We start from the raw sequence: 16,340 nt of genomic DNA, 5'->3' as shown, positions 1-16,340 counted from the left end.
CGTAACAGTGCAGAGAGCTGTGTGCTAATGTTCTTGAAGCAATTCAAATAGAGCAGGTCATGTATAGCCCACCATTGATACGAGGTTCTGTTCAATGCAATTCAACAGACTGTGAACATTCCTACGTGACCTGCATGGCTCCAATGGGATTTGAGGAGTCCTTTCCATTTAGAGACAGCCAAATCATGAATCCATCAACCCAAGTCCACACAATGGCTCTGTTCTGTGCCACCGGGAAAAACCTGTTCATTCATTCAGACCTGCATCTGGTTGCATTATACAGGCTTGTGAATTATTTGCAAAGGGGCCATAAACTATTGACAGGTAAATACAACAAAAAGTTTATATGCAAAATGTATGACTAAGAGTTTGTTCACAATATGGAGGGTTATTTGTATTTGGGCCGAATTTGCAAGCTGAGCTGGATAAGAAATGTATAGAGGTAAGTAAAATGTACTGATCAAAACAACAGAAACGGGGGCCTACATGGTCTCCATTCACAGGACTGGCTGGGCAACTGGAGAGTGAGAGTAAAGGTCCCTCTACCAGATGGTGCTGATAGAAGCGAGAGAATGAGGGGCATACAGAGGATGTCACAATGCAGGGGGGTGCGAAACTGTACCAGTGCTAAGACAGCATTAGTGGCCTGACTCAGAACGACTTGGATCCCTGGGACATGCTGGAGCGGGAGGTGCGAAGCAAGTGCGATTATGCAAATCTCAAATCTGGATGACTAATGTGTGCCACCATGTGTGTTGTTAGGTTTATTATTCAAGTTATGATGATAGAGAGATAATATTCCATTGAATAAGCATCATTAGGCTGACCTACATAACACATTCCTTTGCTTTACAGACATGGAATTACAATGATTAGGCTTACACAGATTGATGTACAAGGATAAAGGAAGACGTCTTACACAAGGGCACAACACAAGTGAAACCCCACTTGGAGTTTGAACATCATGTCATCTTCTGGTTAGTAGTCTACTTCAATGTGTAGGCCTATTATCTATTCGAGCAGAAAAACTCATGTGAATATTGAAAATGGTGGTTGTATCAATTGTTTACTGAGCCAAATATGCTACCCTCAAGAAATTCTTCATTTTAGGCCAACAGCCTCACAGGTCTGGTTTGTTGTTACCAATGATTTACCAAAATCTTAAGCATATAAATGCCCCGTCCCACCCTACTGTACACATACACTACATCAACCTCCACGCAACACATTTTCACTCTCCCACACACCCCCAGGCTGTCCCAGGCAACGAGATCGAGGAAGACGATACAATCTAAAATAATTTTAATTACAGATGGGGCTTTCTGGGAGGTATGGCGCGAGCAACATGATAGGAGGAGATCGGTGTGGGCTTTCTCATTTTACGCCACCACCTTTCACTCAGCATAGATGTCGAACTGGGAGGAAAGTGGACTGGGAAGCAAAACACTCCTGGGTTTCCATGGAGAGATTTCAAACAAGAGGAGCATGTGACCCAGTTGACAGCAAGAGCAGGTCAATCATTTCGAACCCTGACCTGCAACATTTCTGTCACATAAAGGACAACCAACATGCGGTTTTTGTTAAAGGGCCAGTGCAGCAGAATATTGGATTTCCCTGTGTTTTACATACAGTTGAAGTCAGAAGATTACATACACTTAGGTTGGAGGCATTAAAACTCATTTTTCAACCACTCCACAAATTTCCTGTTAACAAACTATAGTTTTGGCAAGTCAGTTAGGACATCTACTTTGTGCATGACACAAACAGATCCCTCACAAGTCCTCAACCGGCAGATTCATTAAGTAGTACTCGCAAAACACCAGTCTCAACGTCAACAGTGAAGAAGCGACTTCGGTATGCTGGCCTTTTAGGCAGAGTTGCAAAGAAAAAGCCATATCTCAGACTGGCCAATAAAAAGAAAATATTAAGATGGGCAGAAGAACACAGACACTGGACAGAGGAACTCTGCCTAGAAGTCCAGCATCCCGAAGTCGCCTCTTCACTATTGACGTTGAGACTGGTGTTTTACGGGTACTATTTAATGACGCTACCAGCTGAGGACTTGTGAGGCATCTGTTTCTCAAACTAGACACTCTAATGTACTTGTCCTCTTGCTCAGTTGTGCACCGGGGCCTCCCACTCCTCTTTCTATTATGGTTAAAAACTAGTTTGCGCTGTTCTGTGAAAGGAGTAGTACACAACGCTGTACAAGATCTTCAATTTCTTGGCAATTTCTCGCATGGAATAGCCTTCATTTCTCAGAACAAGAATAGACTGACGAGTTTCAGAAGAAAGGTCTTGTTTCTAGCCATTTTGAGCTTGTAATCCAACCCACAAATGCCGATGTTGCAGATACTCAACTAGTCTAAAGAAGGCCAGTTTAATTGTTTCTTTAATCAGAACAACAGTTTTCAGCTATAATAACATAACATAATTGAAAAATAGTTTTCTAATGATCAATTAGCCTTTTAAAATGACAAACTTGGATTAGCTAACACAACGTGCCATTGGAACACAGGAGTGATGGTTGCTGATAATGGGCCTCTATACGCATATGTAGATATTCCATAAAATATTGCAGTTTCCAGCTCCAATAGTCATTTACAACATTAACAATGTTGATACTGTATTTCTGATCAATTTGATGTTATTATTATAGACAAAAAAAAAAAATTATTTCAAAAACAAGGACATTTCTCAGTGACCCCAAACTTTTGAACAGTAAATAAATCACTGACAGTGTCACCAGCAAAGCACCATCACTCCTCCTCCTCCATGCTTCACGATGGAAACCACACATGCGGAGATCATCTGTTCACCTACGCTGCGTCTCACAAAGACACGGCGGTTGGAACCACAAATCTCAAATTTGGACTCATCAGACCAAATGACAGATTTCCACCAGTCTAATGTCCATTGCTCGTATTTTCAGGTCAATCGGGTTCAATTCCAGGCTCTGGCTGGGCCACTCAAGGATATCTCTGTACATTGCTTTATTAGTTTTTCCCTCGATCCTGACTAGTCTAAGCAGTCATTGCCGCTGAAAAACATCCCCACAGCATGATCCTGCCACCACCTTGGTTCACAGTAGGGATGGTGCAAGGTTTTCTCCAGGCGTGACACTTGGCATTCAGGCCAAAGAGTTCAATCTTGGTTTCTTTAGATCAGAGAATCTTGTTTCTCATGGTCTGAGAGTCTTTAGGTGCCTTTTGGCAAACTGTCATGTGGACTGTCATGTGCCTTTTACTGAGGAGGGGCTTCTGTCTGGCCACTCTACCATATAGGCCTGATTGGTGGAGCGCTGCAGAGATGGTTGCCCTTCTGGAAGGTTCTCCCATCTCCACAGAGGAACTCTGGAGCTCTCTCGGAGTGACCATCAGGTCCTTGGTCACGTTCTTTCATTTAAAAATGGAGGCTACTGTGTTCTTGGGGACCGTCAATGACGCAGATTTTTTGGGGGGACCCTTCCCCAGGTCTGTGCCTCGACACAATCCTGTCTCAGAGCTCTACAGACACTTCCCTTTGACCTGATGGCTTGGTTTTTGCTCTGACACACACTGTCAACTGTGGGACCTTATATAGACAGATGTGTGCCTTTCCAAATCATGTCCGATCAATTGAATTTATCACAGGTGTATGCCATTCAAGTTGTAGAAACATTTCAAGGATGACCAATGGAAACAGGATGCACTTGAGCTCAATTTCGAGTCTCATAGCAAAGGATCTGAATACTTACAGTTGAAGTCAGAAGTTTACATACACCTTAGCCAAATACATTTAAACTCAGTTTTTCACAATCCCTGACATTTAATCCTAGTAAAAATTCAATTTTTTAGGTCCGTTAGAATCACCACTTTATTTTAAGATTGTGAAATGTCAGAATAATAGTAGAGAAAATAATTGACTTCAGCTTTTATTTCTTCCATCACATTCCCAGTGGGTCAGAAGTTTACATACACTCAATTAGTATTTGGTAGCATTGCCTTTAAATTGTTTAACTTAGGCCTCCCGAGTGGCGCAGTGGTCTAGCTGTGCCACTAGAGACTCTGGGTTCGAGCCCAGGCTCTGTCGGGGGCTGGCCGCGGCCGGGAGGTCCATAGGGCGATGCACAATTGGCCTAGTGTCGTCCGGGTTAGGGAGGGTTTGGCCGGCAGGGATATCCTTGTCTCATCGCGCACTAGCGACTCCTGTGGCGGGCCGGGCGCAGTGCACGCTAACCAGGTCGCCAGGTGCACGATGTTTCCTCCGACACAGGGCCCGTACAGGAGCTGTAGCGATGAGACAAGATCCTAACTGCTAACAATTGGATACCACGAAATTGGGGAGAAAAAGGGGGGTAAAATAAATTAATAATAATTGTTTAACTTGGGTCAAACGGTTCAGGTAGCCTTCCACAAGCTTCCCACAATAAGTTGGGTGAATTTTGGCCTGACATAGCTGGTGTAACTGAGTCAGGTTTGTAGGCCTCCTTGCTCACACACGCTTTTTCAGTTCTGCCCACAAATGTTCTATTGGATGAGGTCAGGGCTTTGTGATGGCCACTCCAATACCTTGACTTTGTTGTCCTTAAGTCATTTTCCACAACTTTGGAAGTATGCTTGGGGTCAGTGTCCACTTGGAAGACCCATTTGCGAACAAGCTTTAACTTCCTGACTGATGTCTTGAGATGTTGCTTCAATATATCCACACCCTCCTCATGATGCCATTTATTTTGTGAAGTGCACCAGTCCCTCCTGCAGCAAAGCACCCCCACAACATGATGCTGCCACACCAGTGCTTCACGGTTGGGATGGTGTTCTTCGGCTTGCAAGCCTCCCCTTATTCCTCCAAACAGTACAATATTTGTCCCCATGTGCAGTTGCAAACTGTAGTCTGGCTTTTTTATGGCGGTTTTGGAGCAGTGGCTTCTTCCTTGCTCAGCGGCCTTTCAGGTTATGTCGATATATTAATAACTCTAAATTAAGCATATAGGAATACCTATTTCTTTGTTAGCCGCTCAACACAGAATAGCCGCATGAGTGCACTCCCTCAAATCGTTTTGAGAAAATGTTTCTATTTTATTCAGCTTTGTATTCTTCGCACTATAAAATAATGCCATGGAATTATAAGCAAATTTTGTCTGCTAAATTAACTAGTGTAGCCCACAACCATTTGGCATAGCCACATAAGGACAAGTATGCTATTCTTTTTTCTGAAATAGGCTTTTCAAAGTTTTCTTTAAACTGCATTGTTGGTTGAGGGACTGCCCAGTAAGTAAGCATTTCACTGTAAGGTCTACCTACACCTGTTGTATTCGGCGCATGTGACAAATAACATTTGATTTTGTTTTGACTACATTTTCTTCATATCATGATTCTTTAAAACTGTCTTTGGGATTACAGACTAGGCCAGGCAAGGACAGATTGAATATGTCACACTTGCCAACTGGTCTGCGCATGCTTTGAGAATATGCCCTGATATTCCATCTGGCCTGGCAGCCTTGCGAGTGTTAACCTGTTTAAAAGTTTTACTCACTTCAGCCACGGAGAGCGAGATCACACAGTCATTTGGAACAACAGGGGCTTTCACACAAGACTCTGTGTTGTATTCCTCGAAGCGAGCATAAAGAGGTTGTAATTAAGAGAATCATGTTATCAAAAATGTACTCTGGTCTAGTCACTTGATGTGATGTAAACAAACAATGGAAGTCCTTCTGGAAGTCTGTCCTTTCTGAAGAGGACAACAAGCATGATCTGCTTCATGAATGTCTCGAAGATTTCTATGCCCTTTCTTTTAATAAATATTTTTGAAAAACAATGTAAGCTCAGGTCATGTATTGTAGTTGCGTAATATTATCCTAATTTAGCCCTGCACCCACACCAATCAACCAACATCCTGACATGCCCTAATATTATGGATGAGGGTTGGCACAGCAGGGCTAGACAGACCCTACACCTCTCCGATATATCCACCTGTCAAAATTGCTTTGTCAATTCAACTCAAATGCTTTTGTAGTGAATCTATCTGCCTTTGATGGTGTCACTCTTGCATGCCATTCCTTCCAGGAAGGACCAAGTCAGTGGCATGAGAATGTGAGACCTGCTTAGATATAGGATTTGAATTGATATTTATTGTAGCAGAGGATGATCAACAAATAAAAGCAACAACAATCATCAGAACATAATATGCTATGTGGGCGTGGCATAATATAATTGTCTATCTATCTATTGTTCGTCTATGTAAATAAAGAAATAAACTGGGGCCCGTCCAATGTTGTGATCAAAATACCGGGTGGATTTTCACACTTCTAAAAGTGTCTGGCCGAGGATCACTGTCAGTAAACATATACAACGGTCTAGGTTTAGAGGGAAAGGGGGATACCTAGTCAGTTGTACAACTGAATGCCTTCAACTGAAATGTGTCTTGCGCATTTAACCCAACCCCTCTGAATCAGAGAGGTGCGGGGGGCTGTCTTAATCAACATCCACGTCTTTAAATGCCAGTTATCCGTCAAGAAGGTCTGTGCAAAACTGGTGAGCTACTTGTTATTTAAGCTCTGTTATTCTACAGCATTGATACTGTACTGAACAGACTAGACTCAAGCCAAACATCTCCTTCATGATTGACGGGAATTAGAAGAGGTATAGAGCTTTTCTATGATGATTAACAGAATGTCCTCTTTTCACCAATCCTAAAAAAAAGTGTGTGAAGCAAACAATGAAACCAAAGTGACATATCTGTGCCTGGGAGACTGTATATAAACCTGCCACTGCATTAGCTAGGCCACATGTGTCACATTGAATTGCCATATTATTACATAATGGTATGACAGTGTTATAGATGTTTCATTATTGATTTCCAGACTTTCTAGGCGCAGCATGTGCTCTCTCTCAAAATTATGTATTATGGGTTATTCTGTTCACTTGAACAAAATGTACAGAGTGAATGAATGATGGTTTAAACAGCAGTGCAAATAGGCTACAGTCAGCCAGCAATCAATGATTGTATCGGCTTTATGCATCCTCCTGTCATTTTTTAGTACGTTGATATGTCACCTAGCTTGATTCCATGCCACTGTTCCATTTAAAGGGTGTAATGCACATGACAGTCAGACCTCTACAAAAGATTATACAAGACAATAAAATGTATTAAATACTTACGAGGTCCGATTTCCGCTCGTTCCCAGGTAGTGCTGCACGAGAAGACATTGTCCCTGAGGTATCCTTTCTATTAGGCTACTTGGTTTTTATGTAGGTAACAGTTATATACAAGATTATATTCTACCGAAGATAACGGTCGACATTGGCAGCTCCACCGCCTAGCCAGTGTTCAAGGCAATAGCCGCCTTTCCTACCCGCAACCCCAGGTTCGAGAGCAGTGAGACAGAATTGTATCCTCAAATACTCATTTTCATTGTAAAAAGCACCGAACACGACAATTGTCTAGAAAACTGTCCGAATAGCCTTCTAGGCTATCCACTTCATGTTTGGTTGATTATTCATGTGAAGAAAGGCATCAATGATGTACCTCATTCTGGAAATAAAATGAACCCAAAATAGGTTTCTTGTCACTATCGCACCATTACTATACTAACATTTTTTAAAGCAATTCTGTGTTTCCAGTGATGAATGTGGGTGTATGTCAGGAACAGAGCAGTTTGTTATATCCGATAAAAAAACAATTGTCAAAACAAAAAACATTGGTCAGGTAGCCTGCGCGTACCACGACCATGGGTGGATGTCTGTCGTTGAAAAATATGTATTTTTGGGGGGGTGCCAAATAATGCTCGCAAAACCAACCACTCCCAAGGCAAAACACTGAACGACTTAAGCCTAATTGCCAGCCCACATTTCATAGTTAATTAATAAATAATTAACCGTCAAAAGAAACAATACAACGACATGACAATTGCGGATAGAGCATCGGCGAATGTACTGTTACCCCCTTTCTCTTTCTGCACGTGATGGACCACTTCCTGAAAAAGTAGCCGTCGAATAACACTCAACGTTCGAAAAATGATTTAACTTTTACTCTCGCAGATATCCTACATAACTATCAGTTGTAACATTTGCCTACAGAAAACGGCATCTCCAAACTGTATGACAAGAGCAAGAGGGAAGAACCTCAAGAGAAATAATAGGCAGGGCTGCGTCGGTGGCTCAGTTACACACCCTTCCCCCATATTCTTAAAGAGACAATCCCCCCATTCATTTATTGGTAGAACAGCAGTTACCAGCACCAGCCACACGTCAACCACGTTGGCAAGCAATATTCTGTACAGTAATGTCATCACTTGACGCTGCAGACAGCATTTCTTGGGCATTTGACAACAGGGGCGACAGGGCCCTGTCTGAAGAAGACACACTTTAACAAAGCAACAAACTACTGCACTTTTATGTAATTTTCCCTCCACTTGTAATTTATATTGTTGTGAGAACAAACCATCTGTTCTCTGGTGTATATAATTTATGTTTTAATCTATCTATATTATTCATGTCTATTTATTGATTATACCAAGTGGGTGATGACAGCAGAAGCACATCACCAAAGACTATAGTCTCACCTGTACAAATCGGACATGAGAGGGCCGGGCCCATGAACACCTCATTCTGCTGTGGTCCCTGGGCACTCGGTATTTTGTTATTGAGATAGGCATATAGTGAATGTTGGTTTAGCTCTTTTCTTGGTTTCGCATGGGTGATAGAGCAGTGTGTGAAAGTGAGTCACTATTGAAACAGTGTGAACCTGACAAGTTCCACACGTCAAACTCTCTCTAATCAGCATCTAGTCCCTCAGCATCAATTAGGCAGTCATTTGGGACCAAATAATTTGGGAACCACTTTATGTGGAACTTTCAATACTCCTAATGGGGTATGTACAAAGGCAGGTAAAGTGTGGGCGTCAGATGATGCTGCTCTTTCCATGTACCATGGAGAGAGCCGAGACATGATTGTAAGTGATGTGTGCACACAGAGCGGGTGAGGGTGATCGACCAGGGCCCTGCCCACCACTGCAACCCTGGCTGACCCTGAGGAACTGAACACAAACCACCTCCAGTCAGGTCTGCTGTCCAACAGAGCCTCCACTGTCTGACTCAAGACTCTTGGCAAATCTGATTTGATATAGCTTCATAAATTAATAGTATTAGTACTGTATTAATAACCCATTAGTAGCCCATTCATTCCAAACATGTTACCTTACAACTTCAGCTGACATGTGAACTATTTGGCTTCTACATTATTATTAAAAAAACATGCATACTCAGTGTAGACCTATACATCACATGGCAACATGAACAGTATCAGCTGTTATCCAAAATGTTTTACATATCCTCAAATGGAGGAGAGTTACAAACTACTGAAACTTCTCTCTATTCCAGTTGACCTACTGTATTTCAGACCTAGTCATCTCAATGCTCTAATTACAGCTGTTGGAAGGCAGTACCATGGCCAACCCCCCATGCATTAATCTCTAATCTGGCAGAGATTATGATGTCTGGAGGCACATTGGAGGCTATGTTCTGCCCTTAATCAAGTGTCTGTCCAATCCTGACTGTCCCTGAACCCCAGGATGTTGTTGTTCAAAGTTTACAAATACCTTTTTTTGTGAACAAAATCAGGCAGTAGAATCATTATTATATTTGATGAGACTTGGCTGTAATTCAAATATGCTTGAAGATGTTGTCCAACTATTAATATGAATGCAAATTGTTAAAGGAATCAAATAGATACAAGTAAAGACAATTGATTGTATAGATTATGGGTTTCAAGAGTATATGGGGAACAGAATAATACATTGGTTAGGTTAACATTGAAATAGGCAAGAGTGGCATTTTTAGAAATTATTTTTCCTAATATCTCATATATAGTTATCATACTTTTGCTTGTTATGTTTACCTTGTTTGCTGATTGACATTTTTAAATAACATCTTGTTGGTGAGAAGTTGCAATGTCATCCTGTTTGCTCTCTGTGCTGTGTTGCAAATTATGTTAGGTTATAGAGGGCCACCTAGTGGAGTAGTAGCCTCATCACGGCCAGAGGCATCCTTATTACTGTTGTGATGGCGTCATCTTGTAGTTGTCAATGATTCTGTTTTCTTTTACTTGTTATGTGGTGGCAGTGTTTTGTTGCATCATCAGCAAACCCCCCTTTTTAACATTATAATTGTGACATGGTGATCGCCTGCTTGCTTTGAGCCCGAAACCCCTCTTCCATTTGTGTAGTCTATATAAGAGAGAGGGTAGAGTGCACCATCAGGAAATCAAAGTACTTCCAGTCTTCCGAACTGGTGTGAGTTTGAACTGGAACCACAGGGAGGCCTATTCAAAACAGCCGGGGAAGGACATTGGCCAACAGTACTTTAATCTTTCATCCTTGTTTCAAGTTTCAGCATTTAGATGAACCTCTTGCCACATTTTGGGTGACAAATTGAATTGTCCCACTCTCTACCATTGCCCTTTATGTCTGCATCTATTATGAGATCAAGTTGATCACAAAATGCTTAAAAGGGTGAAAATGACCAGAGCCACTCAAAAAAGAGCCTGGAAAGACATCTTACAAAAAGGTCTCACTTTCATCTAGCATAGCTTACTTGCCATGCTTCAAGGCTCTCGGATATATGCTTGGTGATTGAAACTAAAACATTATAGAAGGAAAAAATAAATAGGAAGTGAATCAACTAAACAGGCCGTCGCTGCATTCTCTCTATATCTTACTCTCTCTCTCTCTTTCTCTTTCGCTCTCTCTCTCTTACTCTCTCGCTCTCTTACTCTCTCTCTTCCTCTCGCTCTCTCTCTGCACAGTACATTACTATGTTATAATAAGGTATCAGATAATTGTTTACAAATACTATATTTCCCATCAAAATGTGTGTGCCTTTTGCATTTTTTACATTAGTGGTTCCCAAACTTTTTAAAGTCCCGTACCCCTTAAAACATTCAACCTCCAGCTGCGTACCCTCTCTAGCACTAGGGTCAGCGCACTCTCAAATGTTGTTTTTTGCCTTCATTGTAAAGCCTGCCACACACACACTATACGATACATTCATTAAACATAAGAATGAGTGCGAGTTTGTCACAACCCGGCTCGTGAGAAGTGACAAAGAGCTCTTATAGGACCAGGGCACAAATAATAATATAATAATAATCAATAATTTTGCTCTTTACTTAGCCATCTTATATATAAAACCTTATTTTTTCATCAAAAACTGTGGATAAATCACCACAAGTTAATGAGAAGGGTGTGCTTGAAAGGATGCACATAACTCTGCAATGCTGGGTTGTATTGGAGAGAGTCTCAGTCTTTTTCCACACACAGTCTGTGCCTGTATTTAGTTTTCATGATAGTGAGGGCTGAGAATCCACTCTCATATAGGTATGTGGTTGCAAAGGGCATCAGTGTCATAACAGCACGATTTGCCAAGGCAGGATACTCTGACCCAGACTATTTAGTACTTTGCACATATAACACACTGTGGCTGGGGAAAGGCACTACTCCCAATATAAGTGAACACCAAATCAATGTAGTTCTCATCATATTTGCACCTCTTCGAGGGTCCAACGTCCCTGTCTGTTGTTCGGTGCTTCCCGGGTAAGGGGGCAGTAGCTCTTCAGCTGCATCAGATTCACAACTGTCAGTGTCTATGCTAGCTGGGCTAACAACAAATGTAGAATTACTCATGCTAGCATTGGATGTGCTCGTGGAAGCAGAACAACTTGTGTCGTCGACAGGTGCAGGTGTAGTACTGCTGGTAGTAGCAGTACTACCAGTAGAGCTGGTATGTGTCTCTATGGACGAGGGTCTTACTTTTTTTACCAACAAAAAAACATTTTAACAATCAATTTTCGAGCAAACGAAATGAGCAGCAGCTACGTTTGGCTACATACAGACTTAGTGGAATTCCCGTTAATTATTTGACGAGGCTACCTGTATCTGACATTGTGTTGTTATTTCGCTGAACACTAGATAGTTTAATTTTAGTTTTGGCAGTGAAACGAGGCTACTCAGGTGAGAAAAAAACCTCACCCAGATGTATAGCCCTGTTGGAAAATATAAATTAACTGTTTGAAAATGTTAATTAATTAATAAATAAATAAATGTGAATCACATTTTTACTTGGCATACCCTGATGGCATTCCGCATACCCCAGTTTGGGACTACCTGTTCTACATTATCAAACACAGCAAGATATTATCAGTATACCCTAGACACAGACTAGACTGATTGCAGTGCAGTCACAGACAAAGCTTTGAAGTGGTTTATTTCATTTTCTTGGTACTGACATGCATCTCTCACCTCTAGACACCTGCTTTGCTTTCTGTGGTATTCAAATATGAGACTGATCTGATGTCACAGATAGGGGCTCTAAACCACAACATTTGTGCTGACAAATTGTAATATTCTGAAAAAAGTTTCCGACACCTAAAACCCTCACCTTTAAAAGCAAGTGCCTTTCACCATTATGACTTCACTACAATCACATGCAGCACAAATCTCTCCTCCTCAAAGGTAAGTTGACTTATGATTAGTGAATAAAAAATGTGGTTAAATATTTGTATGCAACTGTGCATTTACTCTTACTTTCAAAGTGAGAATGAAATGCATGCACATATTTTACACTTTTGTCATTACTAAAATATGATAAACATGCAAGTCCTTAAAGGGGCAATTGGCCTTGTAACATTCATTTTTAGACTTTCAAATTAATTATATTATCCCCATTGATTCTTGAAGAATATAACTTATGGATGCCTCATAAGCTTAGTTCAACAGTTGTACCCAATCAGAACCAAAAATATAAGCTTGTTTTACTCCTTTGTTAGTAAACATTGTACTTGTAAACTAACAATGTAAAGCCTCAAAACATGGTTTAAACTATACTTTTCCTTGTATCCATAGCCATGTCCATGAATTTGAGTGTTACATTTCTGCAGCCCCATCACTCAGCTTTTAACCAAAAGAGTGGCGGGGTGTCGCTTTGTTAATGTTTTTAACTGCAGGTTGACCCTTAAATCTCAATAAATGTTTTAATGATGGAATTTTACATAAGGGAATCTACTGTAAAGACAGATGGTGTCACTCCCAAGCAATCTGTTGGGTTCCATTTTTATAATAAGTGACAGGGAACCTGTATATTTGTTAAGTTGGAATAAGTTGGAAAGCACAGTGTAATTATATTGTACTCATTGCTACACAGTACTGATATGTTTATAGACAAACTTTAAAAATATATATATATTTATACTCCGCCATTTTGGATTTGTGATCAAATGTTTTCATTCAGTACAGTATTTATGTACAGTACAGAATGTCACATTTAATTTGAGCGTATTTTCATCTGTTTTATCATTTAGAAATGAAAGCACTTTATGTATCTTGGACTCACTTTTATTGTAAATGTGGATGCTACCATAAATATCGTTCTCCAACTCGTACTCCAACTCCAATGTTTTGGGGGCATGATCTTTTTGCACCTGTAACTTTTTCATTCATCATTATTCATGATTCATTCATAATCACAGTAACATCCACATGAATGTAGAAGTGTTCTGAAACAGATTCAATTCTCATTTACAATAAAAGTGATTCTGAAATTACACAATACATTATTTACCATTAATTTCTATTGGGCACAACATAATCTGAAACACAAACAAAACAAACTGCAAATGCGTCCAACAAGTTTGTAGTGTAGCAAGATTTTCACATAATTAACAAGACATTGTACTGAATATCCAAAGAAATGAACAATGAATTGGCATAGATTACATTGACACGGTTGAGCAGGATGTGTACTGGTAAACAGGAATTATGTCACAACAGAAGTTTCATATATTTGTTTCAGATCTCACATTGACCCAATTTCTTTTCCTGTCATATCAATATTAGTTCCTCGCAATGTTGGTGAGTTTAAGTACGGTCATCATGGCACTCATCTCAGTAGCTGCTACCTGCCCTGCCTCACCATGTGAATGTCTGGACAACGTCACAGTCAGCTGCCCGGACAAGAGGCTGAAGAAGTTCCCTAACCTCCCAGATGGTACTGAGGAGCTTTATATGGCCCACAACCTGATCGAGGCATTCCCCACCAGTGGACTGGAGCAGCTGCAGTACCTGGATCTCACCAAGAACTGTCTCAATGTCTCCTTGACTTCCAACTTCATCTGGCCCAACATGAGCAGTCTGGTCAAGCTGTTTCTCAGGGGTAATTACCTGGGTTCATTGGGCCCTCGGCAGCTCCAAGGCCTCTCAGCACTCACCTTCCTGGACCTCAGCGAGAACAACATGGAGGCCCTGCAACCAGGATCCCTACAAGGCCTTGGTCAATTAAAGACGCTCATTCTAACACTGAACCAGATCAACAGCCTGCAGTACGGGGCACTGGGTGGAGCCCCTGCACTCACTGACCTTCACCTGAGCAGCAACAGTATTGTGGAGTTTGAGGAAGGGGTGTTTGAGAATTCATCCAAATTGGTAAAGCTGATTTTGTCTAAGAACAACTTGGTTAGCATTGGGAATGGCACATTCAGGGGAGCAGTTAACCTGAGTCATCTGGACCTCAGTGGAAACAGGTTAGATTCTGTGCCCGTTGCTGCCCTGAAGGATGTGTCAAAGCTGCACAGCTTGTACCTCCAGAAGAACAGCATTACATTTTTACCAGAAGATGCTTTCTCTGAGTTCAGCCATCTAAGGATTTTGGTTTTGAATAATAACCATCTGAGCATAATGGCTAAGGACTCATTGAGTGGTCTAGCACATCTCGGTCAATTGGATCTGAGCTACAATAACCTCCAATCCCTTCCTTCTGAAGTGTTTCAATATCTATGCAGACTGGAGCTCCTGGATCTCTACCACAACAGGCTGACATACCTTCCAGAGAACCTGTTTCACAACCTAACTATGCTGAGAGAGCTGCAACTTGACAGCAACAATATCTCATACATACCACCAGGGCTCTTTCACATGGTGTCTAAGCTAAGGGAACTCCAGCTGGACAACAATCAAATAGCTGACCTCCACAATGCCTTGTTCTCCAGACTGAGAAGGCTACGGACACTCTACCTGGACAACAACGCAATAAGCAAGATTCACAGAGGCCTATTCCACAAGACCAAGAGACTCAGGGAGCTACAGTTGAACAATAACCACCTCAGGTCTCTCCCTAAGTCCATCTTCCATGGTCTGGCTAAACTCCACTCCCTGAAGCTTTTCAATAACCGTCTCACAGCTCTTCAACCTGAGCAGTTTTCTACCCTTGGAAACCTGAGAGAGCTCCTGCTGAATGAAAACCTGATCGAAGATCTTCCCACAGGCATATTTTCTGAGCTTCGCAGCCTCAAGATGCTGGATTTGGATAACAACCGCCTCACAGCACTGACTCCTGCAGGCTTTGATGGGTTAGGTACACTAAAGGAGCTTCATCTCAGCTTCAATCAGCTCCGTGATCTCCCATATGCAACCTTCTACTCCCTGGATGACCTACGTAGACTCCTTCTCCAGAACAACCGCTTGGTGGCCTTGCACCCTCAAGTCTTCGCACCCCTGGCCGACTTACAGGAGCTTGACTTAGACAACAACCAGATAGAACAGCTACACCCTGACATGTTTCAAGGCCCTCACCGTCTCCAGAAACTTCACCTGAAATCAAACCGCCTCAGTACTCTTTTGAATGGGACACTGGAGCCTTTGCAGAGCCTGAAGGCCCTCCACCTGGAGGGGAACCCCTGGGACTGCTCTTGCAGATCACCCATCCTGTACATCAGTAACTGGATCATCAACAACACCCAGATGTTACAGGACGAACCCATGTGTTCCACACTCAACCGACCCATTTCACAGCCTGCACACCTTTTAAAGCCCTGTGTGAGCTTTGCATGCTTCCCCAGACACAAACTTCCCCTAGAGATGCTGACAGTGCTTACAGCTTGGCTTCTAGCTAGCGGTTTTCTTTGACGTACACATTTGCGGTTTCAGCATTGTGGTTTTGTTTCTTGTTTTCAGATGGTTATGCTTTCATGCAACTGTCTATTGCACATGCATTGTGAAGAGTAAGTGATATAGTGTAAAGATTAAAACACCATGGAATGGTGTTAAATATTTGATTGAAAATTCATGCTTTTCTTTGAAATAAAACAAATCATTTAATTTCTTGATGGGTTACAATATCTGCCATGTGTGATCTTGATGTGAATTAGACACCAGGAGTGTTGCTCAGAGTTAAAAAAACTTGAGGCATTTACTCTATAATCTATGACTAAACACCCATCCATGGATACAAAACATACTCTTTCCAACTCAAGACATGCAGTCGCACACTCAGAGATACAACTGCTTGTTCTTCGAAACGCCACTAGACATCACTG

At 41.6% G+C, this 16,340-nt stretch overlaps 2 protein-coding genes across 4 annotated transcripts in view; one reads left to right on the top strand and one right to left on the bottom strand.

Moving 5' to 3' along the window:
- LOC118384130 (MAP/microtubule affinity-regulating kinase 4-like) overlaps nt 1-8,142 on the bottom strand; it is a 68,041-nt gene extending 59,899 nt beyond the window's left edge. Inside the window, exon 1 of one of the 3 annotated variants that reach the window (XM_035770471.2) lies at nt 7,140-8,142. In XM_035770471.2, the coding sequence (XP_035626364.1) occupies nt 7,140-7,187 (48 nt within the window). In that variant the 5' untranslated portion in view covers nt 7,188-8,142. The remainder of the gene's footprint in view (nt 1-7,139) is intronic. The other 2 variants (XM_035770478.2, XM_035770464.2) reach the window with 2 other exon arrangements.
- Nucleotides 8,143-12,444: 4,302 nt separating this feature from the next.
- On the top strand, nt 12,445-16,110 carry LOC118395208 (insulin-like growth factor-binding protein complex acid labile subunit). The gene is made up of 2 exons (XM_035788962.1): nt 12,445-12,486; nt 13,867-16,110. Exon 2 carries the CDS (start codon nt 13,876-13,878, stop codon nt 15,928-15,930), a length of 2,055 nt encoding a protein of 684 aa, XP_035644855.1. The 5' UTR covers nt 12,445-12,486; nt 13,867-13,875; the 3' UTR covers nt 15,931-16,110.
- Nucleotides 16,111-16,340: the final 230 nt, after the last annotated feature.

This window comes from Oncorhynchus keta, chromosome 1, assembly GCF_023373465.1.
Source record: "Oncorhynchus keta strain PuntledgeMale-10-30-2019 chromosome 1, Oket_V2, whole genome shotgun sequence".
Classification (NCBI taxonomy): domain Eukaryota; kingdom Metazoa; phylum Chordata; class Actinopteri; order Salmoniformes; family Salmonidae; genus Oncorhynchus; species Oncorhynchus keta.
The sequence above is the reverse complement of the archived record's forward strand: the minus strand, read 5'-3'. Positions and strand labels throughout refer to the sequence as shown.

Bases quoted from the DNA above. Each gene is read 5' to 3' on its own strand.
- LOC118395208 (XM_035788962.1), top strand. From the start codon at position 13,876: ATGTTGGTGAGTTTAAGTACGGTCATCATGGCACTCATCTCAGTAGCT.